This window comes from Meles meles, chromosome 10, assembly GCF_922984935.1.
Source record: "Meles meles chromosome 10, mMelMel3.1 paternal haplotype, whole genome shotgun sequence".
Lineage (NCBI taxonomy): Eukaryota > Metazoa > Chordata > Mammalia > Carnivora > Mustelidae > Meles > Meles meles.
The window spans coordinates 53,176,315-53,200,848 of record NC_060075.1 but is presented as its reverse complement, the minus strand read 5'-3'; the positions used below and the strand labels follow the sequence as shown (position 1 = coordinate 53,200,848).

The 24,534-nt window shown below is 38.6% G+C and overlaps 1 protein-coding gene across 3 annotated transcripts; it reads left to right on the top strand.

The window, feature by feature from the left end:
- Nucleotides 1-1,209: 1,209 nt before the first annotated feature.
- NUP42 (nucleoporin 42) lies at nucleotides 1,210-24,238 on the top strand. Of its 3 annotated transcripts, none has more exons than XM_046020054.1 (7): nucleotides 1,210-2,197; nucleotides 4,751-4,979; nucleotides 7,044-7,138; nucleotides 12,205-12,281; nucleotides 13,020-13,106; nucleotides 15,929-16,013; nucleotides 23,461-24,238. In XM_046020054.1, exons 1-7 carry the CDS (start codon nucleotides 2,086-2,088, stop codon nucleotides 24,024-24,026), a joined length of 1,251 nt encoding a protein of 416 aa, XP_045876010.1. In that variant the 5' UTR covers nucleotides 1,210-2,085; the 3' UTR covers nucleotides 24,027-24,238. The 3 variants fall into 3 exon arrangements, with proteins under 3 accessions (XP_045876010.1, XP_045876011.1, XP_045876012.1); XM_046020056.1 differs by lacking the exon at nucleotides 1,210-2,197 and adding an exon at nucleotides 2,353-2,499; XM_046020055.1 differs by lacking the exons at nucleotides 1,210-2,197; nucleotides 7,044-7,138 and adding an exon at nucleotides 2,345-2,464.
- Nucleotides 24,239-24,534: the final 296 nt, after the last annotated feature.

The following is a 24,534-nucleotide window of genomic DNA, read 5'->3' as shown; positions in this document are numbered from 1 at the left end:
CCTTACAAAATCCTTATTAATAACAAAGACAAAAAGAGTCATTGTAGTAGCTCAGCAGACACCATCTTAACCAAGTGATCAAAGTGAACACTCAGGTAATGGGACAAACAAATTGTGCACAACCTGAGAGGTGCAATGTAAAGACCATGACATCATGTCCTGTCAAAGATGCTTAATCTGAATCCAGTCACAAGAAAATAGAGAAATCTGCATTGAGGAACTTCTACAAAGTAACTAGCTGTAATCTCTAATAGTTTCAAGGTCTTGAAAGTCAAGGAAAGACTGAGGAAATGTTGCGGGATGAAGAAGACTAAAGAAATACAAGTAAGGCTAAATAAAGAAAAGAAATATGAATAAGACAATAATTCCAAATTGGGTCTTTTTATTTTAAAGACGTTGGGACATTTGGCAAAACATGAACAGAATCTGAGGATTAGATAGTAGTTATTCATCAATATTAACATCCTGATTTTGGTGATTGTACTGTGGTTATGTGGGAGAATGTCTTTGTTTATAGGAAATAAAGTATTTGGATGATGGAGTATCAGGTCTGCAATACAGTCTCATACTGTATTTGTAAATCTTCAATACATTTCAAAATAAGTGAATTGATTTTTTTTTTTTTTAAGTAAGCTCTACAACGTGGGGCTTGAACTCACAACCCTGAGATCACGAGTTGCATGGTCTACTGCCTGAGCCAGCCAGGGGCCCCACTTGATTTTTTTTTTTTTTAATAAACTAGGTTTAAATAAACTTGGGCAAAGAGATTACTTAAAATAAAAACTTTAAACTACATTGTAGCATTTATTCCCAGCGGTTTTGTAGCTTCCACTGTATTCAAAATCCAAAGATGTGAGCAAGAACAATGGCAAATCATCTTAAAACACCAGGGATAAATCTATAATCCAACAAAGTCATTTATTGCCTCCTGGCAACCAAGGAGACCTCGAACCAGAGGAGTGGTAGGGGTGTCTTACCCTACGAAGGAAAAGACAACTGTAAGATTTGCGGGCTAGGTGGATTTTAGGTAAGATTTTATAAGCTCAAAGCAAAGCAGAGCTTTGTGTAAAGGCATCAACATCGGATCTGGACTGAGAAGTGAATGTGGGGTCATGTTTCCTTGGAAACTACAATTTTTTTTTTCTTTTTAATATTTTATTTGTCAGAGAGCGCGCGCACAAGCATCGGGAGCAAGCAGCAGGCAGAGCAAGCAGAGGGAGAAGCAGGCTCCCTACCCAGCAAGGAGCTCAACCTGGGACTCATGGTAGCAGCCTGGGATCATGACCTGAGGAGAAGGCAGCCGGCAACCAACTGAGCCACCCAGGCCTCCCGGAAACTACAAAATTAAGAAAAATAGGAATGCTCTTTTTAGGAACGCCTTATAGGAAGCTCTGCACCTGGATAGAAATCGATGCTGCTTCTCTGTGTCTAAGTGTCTTAGTTCCTCCAGACAAGAGTGGGATGTTTCATTCTTACTGATACAATTTCAAACAGTGGCGTGTACGCGGGCTTTAAAGAACTAGCTTTCTCAGAGTGTAAGAATGTAGTGTTTATCCAAAGAGCGGGCTATGATACTTTTCAGTTGCAGTCTGTCCTTGAAGGAAACACTGTTTCCTGTTTACCTTATAAGTGGCTTTATCGGTTATCCACCTGATGAATGGCTGCGCGGATTTTCACTTTCTCAACAGTACAAATGCAAATTATAACTCTGTCTCTCAAACCCTCGGTGGCGGTGCTGAAAATCTAAATTTCCTTAACCTGCTCTCCTCTTATTTCGGACGCTCAAGCTTTCCTTGCAGTCCGAGGCTCTGCACCACGCGCAAACCGCCTCTTCACCCACGTTAACCATTCAAGCTTTCCGCTTTCCCAAGCCCAACTCAGTGAGCGAGGGCTGCCCGCTCTTCTCAAATCCTATTGGGTAGAGCCCACGCCTCTCATCCCAGGGCAGGACGAAAGAGGCGGGGGGGGGGGGGGGGCGCGCGAGAAGATGACGTCACGGTAGCAGGGCGGGACCTTCGGTTGCTTTGGGCTCTCCGTCCGCTGAGGGTGCTGACTGAAGACCGTTCCGTGCGCTACGCCGTCGCTATGACCATTTGTCAGTTCTTCCTTCAAGGCCGGTGCCGCTTCGGAGACCGGTGCTGGAACGAACATCCCGGCGCCGGGGTTGCGGGCGGAGGACGGCAGCAACAGCCTTCAGGTGACGTGCCCCTCCATCCTCCGCCGCCGGTGGCGCTGGGGAAGGCCTGGAGCCAGGGCGGTGGGGCTGAGAACTGGCGTCCGGCGCGGGGCCAGCCGCTCGGCGTAGCGCGGTGGCGCACCAGTCAGGTGACGATGACGTGCTCGCGTCGTCCCCTTTTCGGTCCCGCCCACAGGCCCGGCACAGGTTCTCTCCGATGCTCGTCTCCGCTGTGTGGGGATTCGGCTGGTTGTAGTTGAGGGGATGAAGACGGGGACTGTGCCTTTGGTACGAATGCGAAACAATGAGTTTTTAGATCGGAAGTACGTGTCAAAGCTCTCTTGTCTGTGATGGTCGGGAGAATTGGTGTAGGTCGACCCAGACGCCTCCTTGCTTTCCTACCCTTCTGCGTACTGGTTCTTTTTTCTCCCTCGACACACTAAATATAATTTTTACTAAACTTTTTTTTCGAAAGAGGCTAGCAGCTGGGGTCACAGCCTGGATGCTTAACGTTGGGGAAGTCGCAAACTCCTTTGAACAATCTAATAGCTGCAAAGCTCTACCTTAGGCGAAAGTACGTGCTTGTAACGTTGGAGGTAAAACTGGAAGGGCAGGTTGCGCAGTAAAGAACTCTGAGGTAGGGACGCCTGGGTGGCTCAGTGGGTTAAGCCTCTCTACCTTCCGCTCAGGTCATGATCTCAGGGTTCTGGGCTCGAGCCCCACTGCGGGCTCTCTGCTCAGCAGGGAGCCTGCTTCCCTTCCTCTCTCTGCCTGCCTCTCTGCCTACTTGTGGTCTCTCTCTCTCTCTGTCAAATAAATAAAATCTTTAAAAAAAAAAAAAAAGAACTCTGAGGTATGAGAGAAGGGGTGTGGAGGACCGCGATGTCCTACTCCCTGGGTCTAAGTCATTGTCAAAGTTTTTGGAATATTTAAGCCAATTGTGGATGAGGTGAAAGGACTGCATTCAAGGAGAGGAGGGATCAGAAATGAAACCACGCACAGCAAGGTTTTAAAGGTCAGATGAATAGGTAGGTTTTTATTTTCTTAAGATTGAAACTTACTCCTTAAAAGTATCACAAGATGTTGACCCCCTCCTGTTCCTTTCCTTCCCTTCCCTCTTTTAGGACTGTTGGTCTGATCCTTAATTTGTGCTGCATAGTGGTTTCACGTCTGATCGCTCTTCTTGAAGACAGGCCTTTTGCATCACCCACAATTAGTCTCGTGAAATATTCCAAACCAAAAATTAGGACTCGGGGGTCTGATACTTGGGAATGTATTTCCTTGGAAAGTGTTACTTAATATTTGACATTCTGTGGAGACTCACTATAGATATAGTAATTAGAAAGCAAATATTTAATGGGTTGATGGATGAAGAAAGTATAAATAAAATTCAACAAATAAACAGTATTTATCCCCCAGAAATGAATGCTTCTGTAATTAATAAGTGAAGACCAAAGGCTATATACAAAAGAAAGAATGAGCTTCTTCAGTTGTGTCACCCCCCAACGAATTTGGAACTTCAGAAAAATAAAATACCATTAACCCTTAAATGAGGGATCTGGCCCAGCAATCTGTTCCTTTTTCTCTTTGGTTTTATTAGGTAGTTTTAGAGTTGGGAGATGAATTTTCATGAAGGAATATATCTCGCATCATTCCAGTTTTTAATACATTTCATGGCATATCTCTTAATTCAGTCAGAAACAAGGCAAATTATCTTGGTTCCAACTAGGAAGTGCTGAATAAATGAGGTAGTTTAAGATTTTATTTATTTATTTGACAGAGAGCACAAGCAGGGGGAGTGGCAGGCAGAGAAAGCCTGATGTGGGCTCAATTCCAGGACCCTGGGATCATGACCTGAGCCAAAGGAAGATGCTTAACCCACCTGAGCTGCCCAGGTGCCCCACAATTTTTTAAAATACAGAGACAAGGGAAGAGAGTCCTGTTGCCTCATTGTGATAATTATGAAATATTAGAATCTGCTGATAATAGAACTGAATGCATTTTATTCACATGTAAATTATAATCTCCCTGTGAAAGATAGGTGGGTAGATGTTATTTTCCCAGAGGGAAGACTGAGTCAAGTAGATTTAAGCATCTGTTCAAGGATAGAGGGTAAAATCTAATTTTTTTATATTCAACAAACTCTTTAATACATTGTCCATTTTCAGATGTTACTGCTATATAGGATGCTGTAAGAGAGCAAAGAATGATTAAGACAGCTTTTATCCTGAAGGAGTTTATGATTTAGAATACATCTTAAATCTACTATCAAGCAATTATTTACTTAATAAGCTTATATCAGCTGAACTTACTAATATATCATTATTTTCCTCTGGGTTTGCACTTGTCTCAAGCTTGTTAAACAAAAAATGCCATTAGACCATTACATGATTTGTTGGTTACAAGTAACTATATGTAAGTCAAAAATGAAGAGTTTTCTGATTTAAAATGAGTGGCAGTGTGGTACTTGTTGAATCTTCGTATAATGTCTGCACATACTAAGATAATATAATGAAATTTTTAGAGGTTTAAAAGAGGAATTGCCAATAAAATTGTTTTATTCTTTATTTTCAGGTAGTAACAGACGTGGATGGAATACCACCAGCCAAAGATACTCCAGCGTTATCCAGCCATCCAGCTTCTCCAAATCAACACCATGGGGGGGCAGCAGAGATCAAGAAAAGCCATCTTTCAGTTCCTTCGATTCTGGAGCTTCAACTAGCAGGAACAGAGGGTTTGGAGTGTCCCAGAATCCATTTGCTTCCCCCAGCCCTGATGGGCAGAAAGATGAAAAGAAACTTCTGTAAGTGGAAGCCTTCAGAGAAATTACTATCCATTTGCTTATTTTTTTTTCAAAAGTACCTACAATATTTTCTTTAAAAAAGAAGTAATATTGGGGCGCTTAAGTGGCTCAGTGGGTTAAGCCTCTGCCTTCGGCTCAGGTCATGATCTCAGGGTCCTGGGATAGAGCCCCGCATCAGGCTCTCTGCTCAGCAGGGAGCCTGCTTCCCCTCTCTTTCTCTCTGCCTGCCTCTGTGCCTACTTGTGATCTCTGTCTATCAAATAAATAAATAAAATCTTTTAAAAAAAGTAATACAGGGGCGCCTGGGTGGCTCAGTGGATTAGGCCGCTGCCTTCGGCTCAGGTCATGATCCCAGGGTCCTGGGATCTAGCCCCGCATCGGGCTCTCTGCTCCGCGGGAGCCTGCTTCCTCCTCTCTCTCTGCCTGCCTCTCTGCCTACTTGTGATCTCTCTCTCTGTCAAATAAATAAATAAAAATCTTTAAAAAAAAAAAAAAAAAAAAAAAAAAAAAAAAAAAAAAGTAATACATCATTAAAAAATAGAATAAGCAAAAAGAGGAAAAAGCACCCACAATCTGATCACTCAGAGATAACCACTGTTTTGCATATGTCATAGTATACTTCATTACCCTTAAAAATATGTCACTTTTCCATACCAGCACAATGACTTCTCAGAGCTAATTATGCTTTTTCCATTTTTCTATTGATAACACTATATTGTGAATATCTTTCTAAGGTAGTTTTGCTTGAGTTTGTTGTATATTATTAGTTCTTTACAAAGTATTAGGTAATTTAAAGCAGTTTGTACTCTTGGTGGTCACTTACGGCATCTGGTATATTTTTCCTAAAACTTTTACTTCCACTACCCTGGTTGAAACTGGTTTCATTTGATTTCATTCATTACTGTAGAATAGATTCCCTATTATTTCCTGATCATAGTAGAATGTGTGACTCGTGCCAAAATAGTCCCTGGCATTCTGTAACTGTTGCCTCAGCTCCCAGGACAGAACTTAAATATATTCATTAGTCTTTTAATTCTTATAATAAATTAGAATGAGTGGTAAACATTTTGATCCATATAACATATATAATTGATTTTTTAAAAAAAAGGTAAAAGAGCAAACAAAGCCCACCTTCCTGTATTTGATGTTGTAAAAGTCCTGAATTTAGTACAGTATCTCTGTGGTATCTATCATTTTATTAATTGTAACATTCTGGATAGGAGAGGGAAACATTAAATTTATAGTTGAATCTACTCACCACTTTGCCAACAAATTAACTATATGGGCGTGGGTCTGTTGTCCCTTTTTGCAAAATATGAGAATTAGACAAAATGATCTCTAAAGTCCTACCCACTTTAAAAATTTTACGTTTCTATATTACGTGGTTCCTTTTTTTTTTTAATTAAATTTTATTTTTTTTCAGTGTTCCAGAATTCATTGTTTATGCACCACACCCAATGATCCATGCAATACGTGGTTCTTTCTTTTCCCAGTTAAATGTTATTGATGTTCATGATAATGAACAAAGAAAGATTAAAATTAGTATTGTATATTTTATTTTAGTTCTTTAAAATATGTATAGTTTGATAGTTCTCATTTACCAAATCTATTGCTTAATGGTTCAGTTTACTGGAAAACCAAAACCATGAGCTTATTTAATATTATAATATTTAAAATAATTAAATATATTTCTTAGTTCATAAATTCTGCTCTAAAGAATAGTCTTCAGAAAATACAATGGAAAAAATCTAGGGGCGCCTGGGTGGCTCAGTCAGTTAAGCATCTGACTCTTGATTGCAGCTCAGGTGGTAATCTCAGAGTCCTGAGATTGAGCCCTGTGTCAGGCTCCACCCTCAGTGGGGAATCTGCTTCTCCCTCTTCCTCTGCAGCCCCCTTTGCATGTGTACTCTCTCTTGCTCTCTCTCTAAAAATAAATAAAATCTTTTCTTTTTTAATCCGAAATTACATATTTACTACAATTTAAAATTTCAATCATTGAAAATTATAAACAACAAATTTTAACAAGCAGATAAAAAAGATCCTTTGCTCTTTTTTTTCCCCCAGGGAAGGAATTATAAAAGATATGGAAATTTGGGAATCATCAGGGCAGTGGATGTTTTCTGTTTATTCGCCAATGAAAAAGAAACCTAATATTTCAGGTAATTGAGAAATTGTATGTTTTTAAAATACGTTTTACAATTCTTATTTTCTAAAATTCCTCATGCTCCTCATGCCAAGTAAACTAACTACAAACATAGCTACAGTTAAGAAAATTTGGACATTGTTTCAAGTATTCCAGTATTGTGGCAGAACTTCATAATTCAGAAATAAAGATTAGAAGATACAGTTCTGTTCTTTTTTTTTTTTAGAAGATACAGTTCATTATGTATCATGAGATACATAGTTCTCATGAGGAAATACTGAAATCAGTACCCACCACAATTCCAATTCTGTAAGCCCCCGAAGAATCTCTCCTTTCTTGGTTGCCTATGGGTACAACTTCAAAACCTCTTAGCTGCCTGCAGTGACTAGAAGATTCACCTCTTACCTGCCATTAAGGCGTGGCTGCCTGATGCTGTTCTCCCTTTCTTCCCTATATTTTCTTCTAAAGATACCTATTCTTCATAAAGCATGTTGAGATCTGTCCTGAGATAATGTGTGAAGGTAAAGAACTTTAACTGGGCTACAGGGATAGCATTTGTTTAGAACGCCCTTTTCCCCCTGTTCTCTTTGGTCCATAGTCCCTAAGCCCTTTCTGAGCTGAAACCTAGAGCACCACACTTTTCTAATCCCACTTGGGTGGTCCTGGGCCTCTGCCCTATGCAGTAAACAGCAAGTATCTAGCAGATGAGAGCCTTTGCAGTCTCTCAGAACTCTGGGATCCCTGCTCTGCCTCAGTTCTACCTGCTCATTTCCCTATGAGCATTGGTATCACATCAGTCCTTAGTTATTTATTCACTCAGTCATTCAAGATAATACTTACAGAATTTCTTTTGTGCCAGGCCCTATTCTTAGCTCTAAGGATATAGTGATAAGCAAGACAGACAAGGTCCCTCCCTTACAGAGCTTATGTTCTTGAGGGAAGGAGACAATAAGTAATATAAATAAATAAGATAATTTCACTAGTTTAAAAAAAAAGATAATTCCACTAGTGTTTTCTTTTATTTTCTTTTCTTTTGGTAAGATTTATTTATCTATTCCAGAGAGAGAGAGAGCACGCACAAGCCAAGGGAGGGGCAGAGGGAGAGAGAGCAAGAGGGGAGCCGACTCCCTGCTGAGTGGGGAACCCAACACCAGGCTTGATCCCACAACCTGTGAGATCAACACCTGAACTGAAACCAAGAGTCAGACACTTAACCAACTAAACCACCCAGTCTCCCTTAAAAAATAATATTTTTAGTATTTGAATATTCCATGTGATATTTGGGACATACTTATACTAAAAAAGTATTTGTTGTATATCTGAAATTCAAATTTAACTCGGTATCCTGTATTATTATTTGCTAAGTCTGGCAACCCTATTCCTGAGAGCATTCTAAAGGCTCAAAATTCAATTTTCATAATAGTACTAAGACATTAATTGCCATTTTCACTCTGTTGACATTTGCACTATTGGTATAAAAATATTGACGGGTAAAACTTGTATCTTAGTGTGAATCAAGGCAGAGGCAACTTACTGTACTAGCAGACTATAGTAGTCAATACAAAACCATTTTTTTTAAAGTTTTGTTTACTTAAATAATCTCTACAACCAGTGTGGGGCTCAAATTCACAACCCTGAATCAAGAGCCACATGCTCCTCTGACTTGAGCCAGCTAGGCACCACAGTAAAAAAAAAAAATGCCATTTTTCACTTAAAATTTCTGATAAAGAAGTAAAAATGTTGATTTTATTAATCTTGACCCTTGAGTGCACACCTTTTTAATCTGTGTGACAAAATAGGAAGCATACATAAGTGCTTCTGCCACATGCTTGGATATGATAGTTGTCTTGAGGGAAGGCACTGAGGTTATCATTTGAGTTGTGAGCTCAACTAGCTACTTTTTTCACAGACAATATTTACTTGAAAGAATGACTGATAACTGTCATTACCTAGACTTTGGTATTTGGCAACATTTTCTAAAAAAACTAATGAGGTAAGCCTGTCACCTCAAAGAAAAAAAATGACTTTTTTAAATATATTTTTTTAATTTTTAAAGATTTTATTTATTTATTTTACAGAGAGAGAGAGATCACAAGTAGGCAGAGAGAGAGGAAGAAGCAGGCTCCCTTCTGAGCAGAGAGCCTAATGCGGGGTTCGATCCCAGGACCCTGAGATTATGACCTGAGCCGAAGGCAGAGGTTTAACCCACTGAGCCACTCAGGTGCCCCAATCTTTTTCTTTTTTTTTTTTTTTTTTTAAGATTATTTATTTATTTATTTGTCAGAGAGAGCAGAAGCACAGAGAACAGTAGGAAGAGAAAGCAGAGGGAGAAGCAGGCTCCCTGCTGAGCAAGGAGCCCAATGTGGGACTCTATTCCAGGACTCTGGGGTCATGACCTGAGCCAAAGGCAGACACTTAACCAACTGAGCCACCCAGGCATACCAAAAAATGACTGTTTATTGCCAGTGACAAAATTCAGGCTTTCAAGTGAAATTTATGCATGGCTGAAAAATCCATTCTAAGCGCAAGATAAACCACTGGATTTAATATAGTGGTACAAAAAGTTATGAATATGGCTTGAGTTTGCATTATAACTAACATTTAAGAAACTACAACCTATCAAGTTTTGAGGTAGTGTAAAAGAAGAATGTCTACAATTACCTGAAAAAGCTATTTAAGTCCTCCATTTCCAATTGCTTATCTGTATTAGAACAAACTTTCTTCATATACTTCAACTGGGCAATATATTGCAACAGATTGAATGTAGAAGCAGATAGAATAATCCAGCTGTTTTCTATTAAAGTCAAATGTCAAAAAAATTTACAAACAGACCCTCCATCAGCAAAAAGCTGATGACTCACTGAAAGTTCAGAAGAGGGTTACCATTTTTAGCAATAAAATATTTTTAAATTAAGGTATATTAAAAAATTGGCGAACATAAGACAATGCTGCTCATCTCACTAAATTTTTACTTTTTTCCTTTGAAAAATAGTCTTTTCATTTATGTTGATAAGTAGTTGGTTCCTTTTTTTTTTTTTAAGATGTATTTACTTATTAGAGAGAGTGCATGCGGGGGGGAGGGGCAGAGGAAGATGGGGAGAGAATCTCAAATGACTCCAAGGTGAACATGGAGCTCAACACAGGGCTCGATCCCGTGACCCTGAGATCGAAATGAAGAGCTGGATGCTCAACCGACGTACCACCAAGGCGCCCCTGGTTTCTTATTTTTAATGTGATTTAATAAATATGTTCTGTATTTCTTATTTTTCATTTTAAATATGGTCAATATTGAATATATAACCTATATAAGCAAAAGCTTTTGGGGGTTGTTTAATGATTTTTAAGAACATATTTGGGTCATGAGACTACAAAGGTGGGGAACTGCTGTCCTGGATTTTTTTTTTTTTTTAAGATTTTATTTATTTGAGAGAGAGAGAGAGATCACAAGTAGGGGGGAGAGGTAGAGGGAGATGCATGAGCAGGGAGCCCAATGCAAGACTCCATCCCAGGACCCTAGGATCATGACCTGAACCAAAGGCAGACATTTAATCTACTGAGCTACTTCTCTGGCTACTTGTGATCTGTCAAATAAATAAATAAAATCTTAAAAAAAAAAAAAAAGGGTATCCAAGGTTCTAATTTGGACATTTAGTCTTTTCTTTATTCTGGGGTATAGGGGTCTATGGAGTTAATGATGTGTGGGATATGAGTAATTCTCTGTAGAAAATATCCTGAACATCCAAGGTTCTAATTTGGACATTTAGTCTTTTCTTTATTCTGGGGTATAGGGGTCTATGGAGTTAATGATGTGTGGGATATGAGTAATTCTCTGTAGAAAATATCCTGAACATCCTGAACTTTCTTAAAAAGTTTTCCTAATTATAAATTTATGGCTGTTGCCATAAAAGACTTGAAAAATACAGAAATATGTAAACAAAACAAAGATCACCTGATTTCATAGAGATAACAACTATAACATTTTAGAGTCTTTCTTTCAAAATATGCACACACAACCATATTTCCTCTATACATATAAATATATAAAATTAGGATCATAATCTAGTTTTGTATTCTACCTTGTTGTTTTCAGTTTGTCTCTACTACTAAAAATAATAGAATGAACCTCTTCATACATAAAACTCTTTGTTTATATATCCGATTATTTCCTGAGGTTAAATCCTAGAAATTCTATTAAGGATAGAAGGTGTAAACATATTTAAGACATTTGATGCTTATTTACAATTTTTTCTCCCAGAAAAACACCTTTTTAATTCCCTTAAAAGCAATTTAGGAGAATATCCATTTTACCACATCCTTAATAATAGTAAATACCATCCATTTTTAATTTTTTCCATTAAATAAAGCATTTTTTCTCTATTTTTAGTTGTATTTTTTTTTTAAGATTTTATTTACTTATTTGACAGACAGAGATCACAAGTAGGCAGAGAAGCAGGCAGAGAGAGACAGGGAGCAGAGAGCCGGATGCGGGACTCGATCCCAGGACCCCGGGATCATGACCTGAGCCGAAGGCAGAGGCTTAACCCACTGAGCCACCCAGGCGCCCCTTTAGTTGTATTTTTAAATTCAACTCTTTTATTTTACTTATGACTGGCTATTTGAATTTTTTTATGAGTTGGGTGTTTATTTGCCCATATTATTTTTCTTACTGATTTGTATTATTTATAATTGACATTAGCTCTTCTCCAGTCATATATGTTACAGTCATGGTTTTCTCAGTTTACCATTTGCCTTTTAATTTTGCTTATAGTTTCTGGCGTGCAGAATATTTTTTAGACAGAGGTTTGAATGTGTATGTGGTCAACCCTTTCTTTTGTTATTCCTTCCATTCCATTTATCTTTAGAAAATTTCTCCCTTTGAAAATCAGATATCCAGTTGTATTTTATTTTAATTTTATACTTTGTTCAACATTAGAATATAGGCTTTGAAATTTTTCCTTATGATTATAAAAATTTCCTTATGATCAACATCAGCATATTTTCTTGTCTAGCACTTCTAGCTTTATTATACTATTAAAAGTATTGGTATTTATTTTAAAGATTCCAATTGATTCCTCACTTCAGGTTTTACAGACATTTCACCAGAGGAGTTGAGGCTTGAATACCATAACTTCTTAACCAGCAATAACTTACAGAGTTATGTAAGTTTGTTTCCTATTCATCTACCTTGATACCAGATTAGCTGTTAATTACTGTCTTCTCTGTAGTGGCTTGTTTATATGTTGGCAAAGTGGATGAGGTCTAGAATTCTTCTCAAGACAAGGCTATTTGTATTTTCTAAATTACTTTCTTTGAAATTGGTTGGTTATCTAACATGGTAATAATATATTTTGGCTATATAACTAGGAATGTCACTATTTTTATTAGAAATAATAGCGGTTATTCCTAGAAGTCAGACCCTTTCATCATTTGACATTTATGGAGCATCTCTTAGGTGCAGACACCATGATGAATGCTAGAAAAACAAAGTGAAAAAAGACACCATCTGTTTGTACATATTAACATTCTCATGTATCAGATGTCAAAAAATAAAAAAGTTGGGCTTAAGTAAGTTTGGTGCTAAAAGATATGACATAAACTGTATTTTTTGTTGTCTACAGTCATGAACAAGCATTTCTACTAGTACCCATGTTTGTCTCCCATCCAGATATAACTCTCTCTGTGCTGCCACATACTTGAGATTCTGAACCAGAGGATACCAGGAGTTGGAGAACAGGGAGGGAAATATAGCTGGAATATCTTGGGCAAATTGTACAATTTGCCATAAAAATGTTTTATAAACTTTTTGTGATTTTGGCAAGTAAAGACATGAAGTTGTTGGAGAAACAAAGTTAAAACCCTCAAAATTGACTCATTATTTTTCTGTCTTCTCTCTTCAGCTAAATTCCCTCCAACAGTTAATAAATCAATGGAGAAATAGAATAAATGAACTAAAGAGCCTAAATACATCAACTAACATAGCCTTGGTGAGTATTGGAGAGTTTTCTACTGAAAGTATCTTATCTGTTGCTTTTTTGCAGAGAATTTCACTTTGAATTTGGAAAGCAAAACTAAAATTCCCTGTCAGGAATTATGATACACACACATTCTCAAGACTGTATCATCATTTAAAGTCACAGTCCTGGAATTGCTTTCTCTCTGTTCCTTAGTCAGAAAAGCACAGATAACTTTGCTTTCCTAAAACTATTTTTAGGGTAAAGTTTTTTACTTCGGTGGTCTAGTTTTGAAAATATTATATAAATTTAAGTATGTAACATTATCAGCATTTACAAAGAAATTGCTCTGAAAATGATATGAATATACATTTAGACTAATGTATACTTTTGTAACTGAAAAACACTCACCATATGTTCCCTGACTTATATAGAAATGTCTTTAGTAGATACATACCCACTTGTCTCCAAAGATACGTGGTCCCGGCTGTAGCATATTCATTATCTCTATCACTAAAGTTATGATGTTTTATTCCCATAAAAACTCTTTAGGAATCTTATTTTGAAATAAGATATTTACAGTTTCCGAGCTGATTTATGCTTCTACTTTCTGAAAAGGATATGAGAGTTGTGGTTGTCTAACTTAGTAAATGACTATGTGACCATTCCAGCACCTACCTCTTTCTTAAATATGTACTTCCTAAACAGACTTTTGGGTGAGCTCATTTCTTCACTGTTTAGTTGTTATGATGCCATTTAAATTTAGTAGGACATATTGGAAGTATTCTGTCCGTATGTGAGAGGTGGCCCAGCTCACCACTGCTAATGTAGAAGAGATAACTGAGTCCAAAGAACTACAGAACTTCCCTTGGGATTAGAACTTCCTTGCCCTTTGTCAGCTCTCCAGGGGCCCCTCCAGAGGTGAGGAGGGTCCTGAACAGTCCACCCACAAGGGGCTTAGAATGTGTCAGTGGTTTATTCTTTATGCCAAGTAGTTAATTCTTTGTTCTTTTAATCCAGCATATGGATAAACAGTATATGTTTATCTTATTTACCTGTTGATGAATATTACACTGAGGGAGAGAAGCTAGACCAAAAAAGAAAAAAGAAAAGAAGTATATACTATGTGATTTCATTTATACAAAAAAACTGAAGAAAACAAACTTCATCAGAGCACAAACTTCATCAGAGCACCTGGGTGGCTCTGTCAGTTAAGCATCTGACTCTTGATTTCAGCTCAGGTCATGATCTCAGGGTGGTGAGATTGAGCCCCTTGTTGGGCTCTGCACTCACTGCAGTGTCTGCTTCACATTCTCTCTCCTTCTCCCTCCTATTTACTCTCTCTCTCAAATAAATTAATTTTTTAAAAATCTCTCTTTTTTTTTTTTAAGATTTATTTGTTTGTTTGACAGAGAGAGACAGCAAGAGAGAGAACACAAGCTGGGGCGGGGGGCGGTGAGAGAGGAAGAAGCAGGCTTCCCGCCAAGCAGGGAGCCCGATTCTGGGCTCCATCCCAGGACTATGGGATCATGACCTGAGCCGAAGGCAGACACTTAATGACTGAGCCACCCAGGCGCCCCTTTATAAATCTTTAGAAAAGAGAAAACAAACCTCATTTACAGTGATAGGAAGGAGATGAGTGGTTCATGGTACCTAGGGTTTGGGAGAGGCTTGACTGAGAAGGAACACAAGGAATCTTTGAAGGGTGATGGAAATATTTTAAATCTTGATTGTCATGGCTATAAGTTTGTCAAAACTCACTGAAATATATGTATGTATGACAGATGCACTTTATTGCTTGTATACTTCAGTGGAATTGATTTTTTTTTTTAAGATTTTTTTTATTTATTTGACAGAGAGAGATCACAAGTAGGCAGAGAAGCAGGCAGAGAGAGGAGGAAGCAGGCTCTCTGCAGAGCAGAGAGCCCGATGCGGGGCTTGATCCCAGGACCCTGAGATCATGACCCAAGCCAAAGGCAGAGGCTTTAACCCACTGAGCCACCCAGGCGCCCCTGGAATTGATTTTTGAGCAATGCTATTGAGGCTTCCAAATGAGAGAGATCATATCTGTTTGAGTTGATCAGGAAAAGATTCTTGGGGGTAAGGAGTAAGGGAAAGTTCCTCAAAAGGGAGATTAAAGGGTCACCTAGGTGGCTCAGTCAGTTGGGCATCTCCTTTGGCTCAGGTCATGATCTCAGGGTCCGGGGATCAAGCCCCACATCAGGGTCCCTGCTCAGTGGGGAGCCTTCATCCCCCTCTCCCTTTAGCGCTCACCCCTGCTCATGCTTTCTCTCTCAAATAAATAAATAAAATATTTTTTTTTAAAAAGGGAGATTAAGATTTCACTATGAACAGATGAAAAACATTTCTAGTGTAGAAAATAGCAAGAACAAAAAGTATTCTCAGGAATAGGAAATATTTACTAGAGTTCAATAGTAAGCTTTTAATGTAATTGTGAATGAGCTTGAGGTCAAGTATTAGAGTAAGCAGATTGGGTAGCCTCTAAAGGCGCTTTATGTGAAATCTAGGTTTCTTGATAATTAACCTATAGACACTGAAAAATATTATTAAAATTTTTTTTTCATTTTCAAACATACTCATTGAAGAAATTTAGAAAATAGAAGCTTAAATTAAAATTAAAATCACCCATAATTCATCAGCCAGTTGCTCTTACCTCATTGAGACTGGTCTATCTTCCTCTGTGCATATTCATATTGTGGGCATTTTTCTATATTAAACATATTTTTTAAGTGTACATTTTAAAAATTGAATTTGCCTATAAAGTGTATGGGAAAGGTAATTCAGAATTATTCATTAATTACTTTATAATTTGCCTTTTTTTTTTTTTTTTGAAGCTCTCAGATGTAAAGGATGGAATAAATCAACCAGCACCTGCATTTGGATTTGGCAGTACAAATGTAGTAACATTTGGATCACCAGGTAAATGATAAAGTAATGCAAGGCTTCATTAATTTTAGAAATGTGGGATTTTAGAGGCTTTAGATCATAAAGTCTGAAAGTATATTAAGTGGCTTTTAATTTTTTTAATTTTTAAAATATTTTTATTTTTAATTTTTTAAAATTTAGATTCATTTAATTAACATATAGTGTAGGGGCACCTGGGTGGCTCGGTGGGTTGAGGCCTCTGTCTTCAGCTCGGGTCATGATCCCAGGGTCCTGGGATCGAGCCCCACTTCAGACTCTCTACTCTGCGGGGGGCCTGCTTCCCCATCTATGTCTCTGCCTGCCTCTCTGCCTACTTGTGATCTGTCAAGTGAATGCATAAAATCTTTAAACAAACAAACATATAGTGTATTATTAGTTTCAGAGGTAGAGTTCAGTGATTCATCAGTCTTGTATAACATCCAATGCCCATTGTATCACGTGCCCTCCTTAATGTCCATTACCCAGTTACCCTATCCCCCAACACCCTCCCCTCCAGGAACCCTCAGTTGAATGTATAGATTGTTCTAGGTAGCATAGACATTTTAACAGTACTTGTTCTTTCAATCTATTAGGATGGAATGTTTTCCCATTTCCTTTTGTCTTCCTCAATTTCATGAGTGTTCTATAGTTTTCTGAGTACAGATCTTTTGCTCTTATTCCTAGGTATCTTAGAGTTTTGGGGACAATTGTAAATGGGATTGACTCCTTAATTTCTCTTTCTTATGTCTCATTCTTAGTGTATAGAAATACAACTGATTTCTGTGCATTGATTTTATATCCTGCCACTTTACTGAATTCCTGTATGAGTTCCAGCAATTTGGGGGTGGAGTCTTTTGGGTTTTCCACATAGAGTATCATGTCATCTGCAAAGCATGAGAGTTTGACTTCTTCTGTGCCAATTCAGATGCCTTTTATTTCTTTTTGTTGTCTGATTGCTGGGGCTAGGACTTCTAGTACTATGTTGAACAGCAGTGGTGATAGTGGACAGCCCTGTCATGTTCCTGACCTTGGGGGAAAAGCTCTCAGTTTTTCCCCATTGAGAATGATATTCACTGAGGGCTTTCCATTTATAAGATACGGCTTTTATGATACTGAGGTGTGTTCTGTCTATCCCTACACTGTGAAGAGCTTTAATCAAGAAAGGATGCTGTACTGATCAGATGCTTTTTCTGCATCTGTTGAGAGGATCATATGGTTCTTGTTCTTTCTTTTATTAATGTAGTGTATCACATTGATTGATTTGCAGATGTTGAACCACCCTGGTAGCCCAGGAATAAATCCCACTTGGTCATGATGGATAATCCTTTTAATGTACTGATTGATCCTATTGGCTATTATCTTGGTGAGAATTTTTGCATTGATGTTCATCAGGGATATTGGTCTGTAATTCTCCTTTTTGGTGGGGTCAAGGTAATGCCAGCCTCATAGAAAGAGTTTGGAAGTTTTCCTTCCATTTCTACTTTTTGAAACAGTTTTGGAAGAATAGATATTCACTATTCTTTAAATGTTTTGTAGAATTCCCCTGGGAAGCCATCCGGCCCTGGACTCTTGTTTATTGGGAGATTTTTGGTGACTGCTTCAAATTCCTTGTTGGTTATGGGTCTTTTTAGGCTTTCTATTTCTTCCTGGTTCAATTTTGGTAGTTCATGTGTCTCTACGAATGCATCCATGTCTTCCAGATTGCCTACTTTGTTGGCCTATAGTTGCTCATAGTATGTTCTTATAATGGTATTTCTTTGGTATTGGTTGTGATCTCTCCACTTTCATTCATGATTTTATTTATTCAGGTCCTTTCTCTTTTTCTTTTTGGAAAATCTGGCGAGGGGTTTATCAATCTTATTAATTCTCTCAAAGAACCAGCTCATAGGTTCATTGATCTGGTGTACTGTTCTTTTGGTTTCTATTTCATTGACTGCTTCTCTAATCTTTATTAATTCTCTTCTCCTGCTGGGTTTAGGCTTTACTTGCTGTTTTTTTTCTCCAGCTAGTTTAGGTGTAAGGTTAGGTTCTCTATTTGGGACCTTTCTTGTTTCTTGAGAAAGGCCTATATGGCTGTATATTTTAGGACTGCCTTTGCTGCATCCCAAAGCTTTTGAACCATTGTGTTTTCCTTTTCATTTGTTTCCATGGATTTTTTAAATTCTTCTTTAGTTTCCTAGTTGACCCATTCATTCTTTAGTAGGATGGTCTTTAGCTTCCATGTATTTGAGTTCTTTCCAGCTTTCCTCTTGTGGTTGAGTTCCAGTTTCAAAGCACTGTGGTCTGAAAGTATGCAGGGAATGATCCCAGTCTTTTGGTACTAGTTGAGACCTGATTTGTGACCCAGGATGTGATCTATTCTGGAGAATGTTCCATGTGCACTAGAGAAGAATGTGTATTCTGTTGCTTTGGGATGGAATGTTCTGAATATATCTGTAGTCCATCTAGTCTGGTGTGTCAATTAAAGCCCTTATTTCCTTGTTAATCTTCTGCTTAGACTATCTGTCCATTGCAGTGAGTGGGGTGTTAAAGTCCCCTACTATTGTTTTATTGTTATCAAGGTGTTTCTTTAATTTTGTTATTAATTGGTTTATCTGTAAATAGCTGCTCCCATGGTAAGGGCGTAAATAGTTGCAATTATTAGGTTTTTTTGTTGGATAGACCCTTTAATTATGTTATAATGTCCTTCCTTATCTCTTATTTCAGTCTTTGGTTTAAAATATAATTTGTCTTTTGATGTCCATTAGCATGATAAATGGTTTTCCACCCACTCCCTTTCAATCTGAAGGTGTCCTTGGGCTTAAATTAATCTCTTGCAGACAGTGTATGGATGTGTCTTGCTTTTTTTTTTTTTTTTTTAAGATTTTATTTATTGGGGCACCTGGGTGGCTCAGTGCATTAAAGACTCTACCTTCAGCTCAGGTCATGATCCCACGGTCCTAGGATCGAGCCCCCGCATCAGGCTCTCTGCTCTGCAGGGAGCCTGCTTCCTTCTCTCCCTCTCTCTCTGCCTGCCTCTCTGCCTACCTGTGATCTCTGTCTGTCAAATAAATAAATAAACTCTTAAAAAAAAAAAAACCTTTTAAAGATTTTATTTATTTATTTGTCAGAGAGAAAGAGTATGCACGTGGCAGGCAGAGGTGGAGAGAGAAGCAGGCTTCCTGCTGAGCAAGGAGCCTGATGCGGCACTCTATCCCAGGACACTAGGATCATGACCTGACCGAAGGCAGCAGGTTAATCGACTGAGCCACCCAGGCGTCCCATGTCTTGCTTTTTTAACCAATCTGATACCGTATCCTTTGCGGCATTTAGCCCATTTACATTCAGAGTAACTATTGAAAGATGAATTTAGTGCCATTGTATTACCTATAAAGTCAGTTTCTGTATATTGTCTCTGCTTCTTTTTGGTCTTTGTTACTTTTGGGCTTTCTCGTCACTTAAAGTATCCCCTTTAATATTTCTAATGACCAAGGGCTGGTAAGTGATAACAATTTCTTCTAGTTTCTATTTGTCCTGGAAGCTCTTTTCTTTTCTCTCCTCTTCTAAATGACAGCCTTATTGGATAAAGTATTCTTGGCTGCATATTTTTCTCATTTATCACCCTGAATATATCATGCCAATCCTTTCTGGCCTCCAGGTCTCAGTGGATATATCTGCTGCCACTCAAATGTTTCTACCCTCCTAGGTTAAGGACCTCTTGTCCTGAATTGCTTTCAAGATTTTCTCTTTGTCTCTGAAATTTGCAAGCTTCACTATTATAAGTTGAAGTGTTGACTTATTTTTATTGATATTGAGAGGGGTTCTCTGTGCCTCCTGGACTTGAATGCCTGTTTCCCTCTCCAGGTTAGGGAAGTTCTCAGCTATAACTTGCTCAAATATACCTTCTTCCCCTCTCTCTCTTTATGTTTCTTCTGGGATCCCAATTATTCTAATATAGTTTCACTTTTGGTATCACTTATCTCTCGAATTCTCACCTGGTGATCCAGTGGTTGTTTATATCTCTTTTTCTCAGCTTTTTTATTCTCCATCATTTTGTCATCTGTATCACTAATTTTCTCTTCTGCCTCATTTATCCTATTAGTTAGAGCCTCCGTTTTTTAGTTTTAGCTCATAAATAGCTTTATTTCAACTTAATTAGATTTTAGTTCTTTTATTTCTCCAGAAAGGGACTTTCTGGTGTCAGCTATGCTTTTTTCAAGCCCAGCAGTATCTTTACAATTGTTATTCTGAACTCTAGTTCTGACATCTTACTTATATCCATACTGATTAGGTCTCTGGCAGTCAGTACTGCCTCTTGTTTTCTTTTTTGAAGTCAGTTTTTCTGTCTTGTCATTCTGTCCATAGAAGAATAAATGAATGAGAGAACAAAATACTAAAATAAAAACAATGACCCCACAGAAATATACAGTAAACAAATCAGAAGAGACCTGAAACCAAGAAGAAAATTAAAAAGAGAGAGAGAGAACATAATCAGACATATGAACAGAGCAGAGCAATGCAAGAGATCCTGGGTATATTTTGGTCTGTTTGTTAGAAAACTAGATCCCAAAATTTTAAAGAAAGAAGAACTATACAAAATCAAATTATATTTGATTTTAAATCAAACTATACAAAATCTATAAAACTATAGATTTTTTTGTATAGATAAAACTATACAAAATCAAAATATATATACAAAATTTGTATATACAAAAATCAAATTAAATACAATGAAAGTATAGAATATAACCATAAAAATGACTTAAAAGAGTTGATAAGGGTAGTCTAGGTTCACCCAAGGGATGCCTGGGTAGTTCAGTTGGTTAAGCCGCTGCCTTCGGGTTAGGTCATGATCCCAGAGTCCTGGGATCGAGTTCTGCATCGGGCTCCTTGCTCGGTAGGGAGCCTGCTTCTCTCTCTGCCTCTGCCTGCCACTCTGCCTGCTTGTGTGCCCTCGCGCTCTCTCTCTCTCTGACAAATAAATACATAAATAAATAAAATCTTTAAAAAAAAAAAAGCAGGATGTATGACATCCTTGTCTTAAAAAAGAGTTGATAAAATAAGAAATTGCTTGAAAAGGAAAAAAGAAAAAAAGTTAAAATTGAAAGACTGTAAGACGCCTGGGTGGCTCAGTTAAGTGTCTGCCTTTGGCTCTGGTCATGATCCCATGATCCCAGGGCCTTGGGATCAAGCCCCACATGCTGAGCAGGGAGCCTGCTTCTCTCTCACCATCTGCCTTCCTCTCCCCCTGCTTGTGCTTTCTCTCTCTCTCTCAAATAAATAAAGTCTTTAAAAAAAAAAGTAACACTGAGGAATCATTAGAAAATACCATGAATTCTATATACTGTTTTTCCCTAGTTGAATTTCCCTAGCTGAAATTTTGTAGTTCTCTGTGATTGGTAAACTTGATCTTAGCTGGATGTTGTTGGTGATCTTCTGGGGAAGGGGCCTGTTGCACTGATTCTCAGGTGTCTTTGTCCCAGGGAGAATTGCACTGCCTTTGCCAGGGGGCCACACTAAGTGTAAGCACTCCAGATTGCTCTTTGTGGCTTTTGTTCCCTGAAGGCTTTCCATGCTGTGTTAGAGGATGAGAATGAAAATGGCGACCTCCCAGTCTCTAACCCTAGAGTAATACCCCCAACTCCTCAGTACGCCCTCAGGGAAAAGCTGTCTTCCTGGTCTACTTTAGCACTCTGTGCTTACCCAGCCTGTGACCAAGAGTTTGTATCTCAGGCATGCAACTCTGTTTCAAGTCTCCAAAGCCTGCAGATTCCTGCAGCTCATACCCATACCCCTCCTCCCCATGGGCAAAGAGGGGGGTGTCTCACTACAGTTCTGCCACTCGCTGGGCCCCTGCTCAGAGAACAGTTGCCCAGCCATGCCACAATTTGCTGGTTATGGCAACACAGAGCAGAAAGCCCACTCCTGAGCTTGCCATTTGTAGCTGGCTTTGCCACTCTTATCCTTGGGAACTCTGCCACATTTAGGCACCCCAGGTCTTCCTTTGAGTTCTGGGGTCCTGAGATCACACTCTCCCCCATAGGATTCTGCCGTGCTTCACCCCTGAGCACCTTTCAGGCAGGCATGTCCCTCACCTGGACAGACAGACTTCTAAAAGTTCCCATTTTGTGCTCTGCTGCTGTATCACTTTCTGGTAGCCAGCTTGCAAACCGCCCCCCCCACCACCATTTATCTTCTGATACAGCACCTCAGATTCACCTCTCTGCATCTCCTACCTTGCAGAAAGTGGTCACTTTTCTGTTTGTAGAATTGCAGCAATTTTTTTCTTAGATCTCCAGTTGAGTTTACAGGTGTTCAGAATGATTTTTTAGCTATCTAGCTGAATTCCAGGGACCAGAGAAAACTAAGGTCTCCTAGTTGTAGCTACACCATCTTCCTCCCTCTCTTTAAGTGATTTTTAAATCATCCTTGCAGATTCTACTACCTTCTATAATGGAGCTTCAGAGAATTTGGCTCATTAATCATTTGTGAAATAGGGGTCAGACTGGGCACATTTTTTGAAATATCATGTAGCTCAGGCTTTCAGAGTATATTTTAGCAATGGTTTTTCAAAAGTTTTATCAGAGTATATAGTAGCCGTGGTAGCAGCACTACCATAGGATCTTCTTTTCACAGTGCATAACAGTATAATACTGTCTCAAGTGACAATACTGTGTCACTTTTTTTTTTTAGTTTAAAAGAAAAATTGTTTTAAGTTAGTATACAGAGGTAAACAGTGGTTCTTGAGACAAGAAGGCAAATTAGGACTGAGGAGTTTGAACTGTCATAAAAAGTATAAAAATAAAAATGGCAACTCTGGAAAAATTTTAGCCAAAAACTAGAGATGTTAATTATTAGAGTACAGTTTCATCAGATTTGTCTTAGTTGAGAGCTGGAAGGGGCTTGAGGGTCACTCCATTTATACAGAAGGAAACTGAGATGAAGTGACCACTCTACATTTGCTTAAAAGAATACAGCTAAGGAAAGAGTTACTTCTTTGATAATGGATGTGGCTGATCTATTTGAGGTTGAAGCAGAAAGTGAAAGTCCACCTCCTAATCCCAGAGGTTTCTCAAAGCTGTCTCCATGAGTGAGGATGATCAAATGAGGTCAAGTATAGCAGAAAGATAGGACAACAGGGGGCGCCTGGGTGGCTCTGCCTTTGGCTCAGGTCATGATCCCAGGGTCCTGGGATCAAGCCCCACATCTGGCTCTCTGCTCCGCAGGGAGCCTGCTTCCTCCTCTCTCTCTGCCTGCCTCTCTGCCTAGTTGTGATTTCTCTCTGTCAAATAAATAAAATAAAATAAAGATAGGACAACAGGGTTTATTGGGTTTGTTCTAGCTTCTTCTTTTCACTTCTCCTTCCATCCAATAAGCTTCTCACATTCAAACATGGTAGAAATAAGAGAAAAAGGAGTGATGGTTAATATGGTTACATTCTTTACTATAATAGGTTAATTTTTCCTTTTTCTGATTTTTGTAGGTTTTCCAGTGAATAACAGCAGCAGTGCTAATGCTCAGAATTTTAGTTTTAAACCAAGCTCTGCCCCTTCTGGAAGTCCTCCTATGTTCGGGAATACTCCAGCATTTGGAGCTGCATCCTCTGCCAGTTCTGCTGTCACTACTTCTGTTCCAGCATTTGGATTTGGGAAACCTGCAGTCACATCTGCTGCTTCATTTTCTTTTAAAAGTCCTGCAGCCACTGGTTTTGGATCACCTGGATTTTCAGGATTTCCAACTTCCATGGCAGCAGGCTCTTTTGGAGCTCCAGGGACCCCAGCCTTTGGAAGTGGTACTTTTGTGGCTGGTTTTGGTAGTCTAGGTTCACATTCCCACACTGCTTTTTCCAAGTCATCTAGCAACACCTTTGGAAACAGTAGCATATCTACCTCTCTCCCAGTCTCAAATGGCAGCACCACAACAGATAACAAATTATTCACACCCAAGGATCAACTCACAGCGGAAGAACTGGAGCAATTTCAATCCAAGAAATTTACTCTAGGAAAAATTCCTTTAAAGCCACCACCTACGGAACTTCTAAATATTTGAAAGGACAATTTTAAATACAGAAAAGAACAGCTCTTAAAATTGTTCTGAGTGGTTTGTATAAAATTGCTTTGAGTGATTCAAATACATACACATATATATGTATATATGTACGTATATACTTAAAAGGAATATAAGCTTTCATTAATAACTTTAGGGGTCTTGAAGTTCAATATTTTTTCTAAGTAAAGCATAAAAAGTACTCTGCAAGAGGTTTTTTAAAAATTCAATTATGAATGGAATCGAAAAAACTGTCAGTGTGCACTGAATAAAGTGCTTTTTTCATTTAATATCACTACTGTCTTACCATTTAAAGGTTTACCTTTAGGGGCACCTGGGTGGCTCAGTGGGTTGGGGCCTCTGCCTTCGGCTCAGGTCGTGATCCCATGGTCCTGGGATTGAGCCCCGCATCGGACTCTCTGCTCGGCGGGGAGCCTGCTTGTGATCTCTCTCTGTCAAATGAATAAATAAAAATCTTAAAAAAAAAAAAAAAGGTTTACCTTTAAACATA

Bases quoted from the DNA above. Each gene is read 5' to 3' on its own strand.
- NUP42 (XM_046020054.1), top strand. From the start codon at position 2,086: ATGACCATTTGTCAGTTCTTCCTTCAAGGCCGGTGCCGCTTCGGAGAC. The intron at 13,107-15,928 runs GTGAGTATTGGA...TTTTTTTTGAAG, and splicing joins CATCAACTAACATAGCCTTG to CTCTCAGATGTAAAGGATGG. The intron at 16,014-23,460 runs GTAAATGATAAA...TGATTTTTGTAG, and splicing joins AGTAACATTTGGATCACCAG to GTTTTCCAGTGAATAACAGC.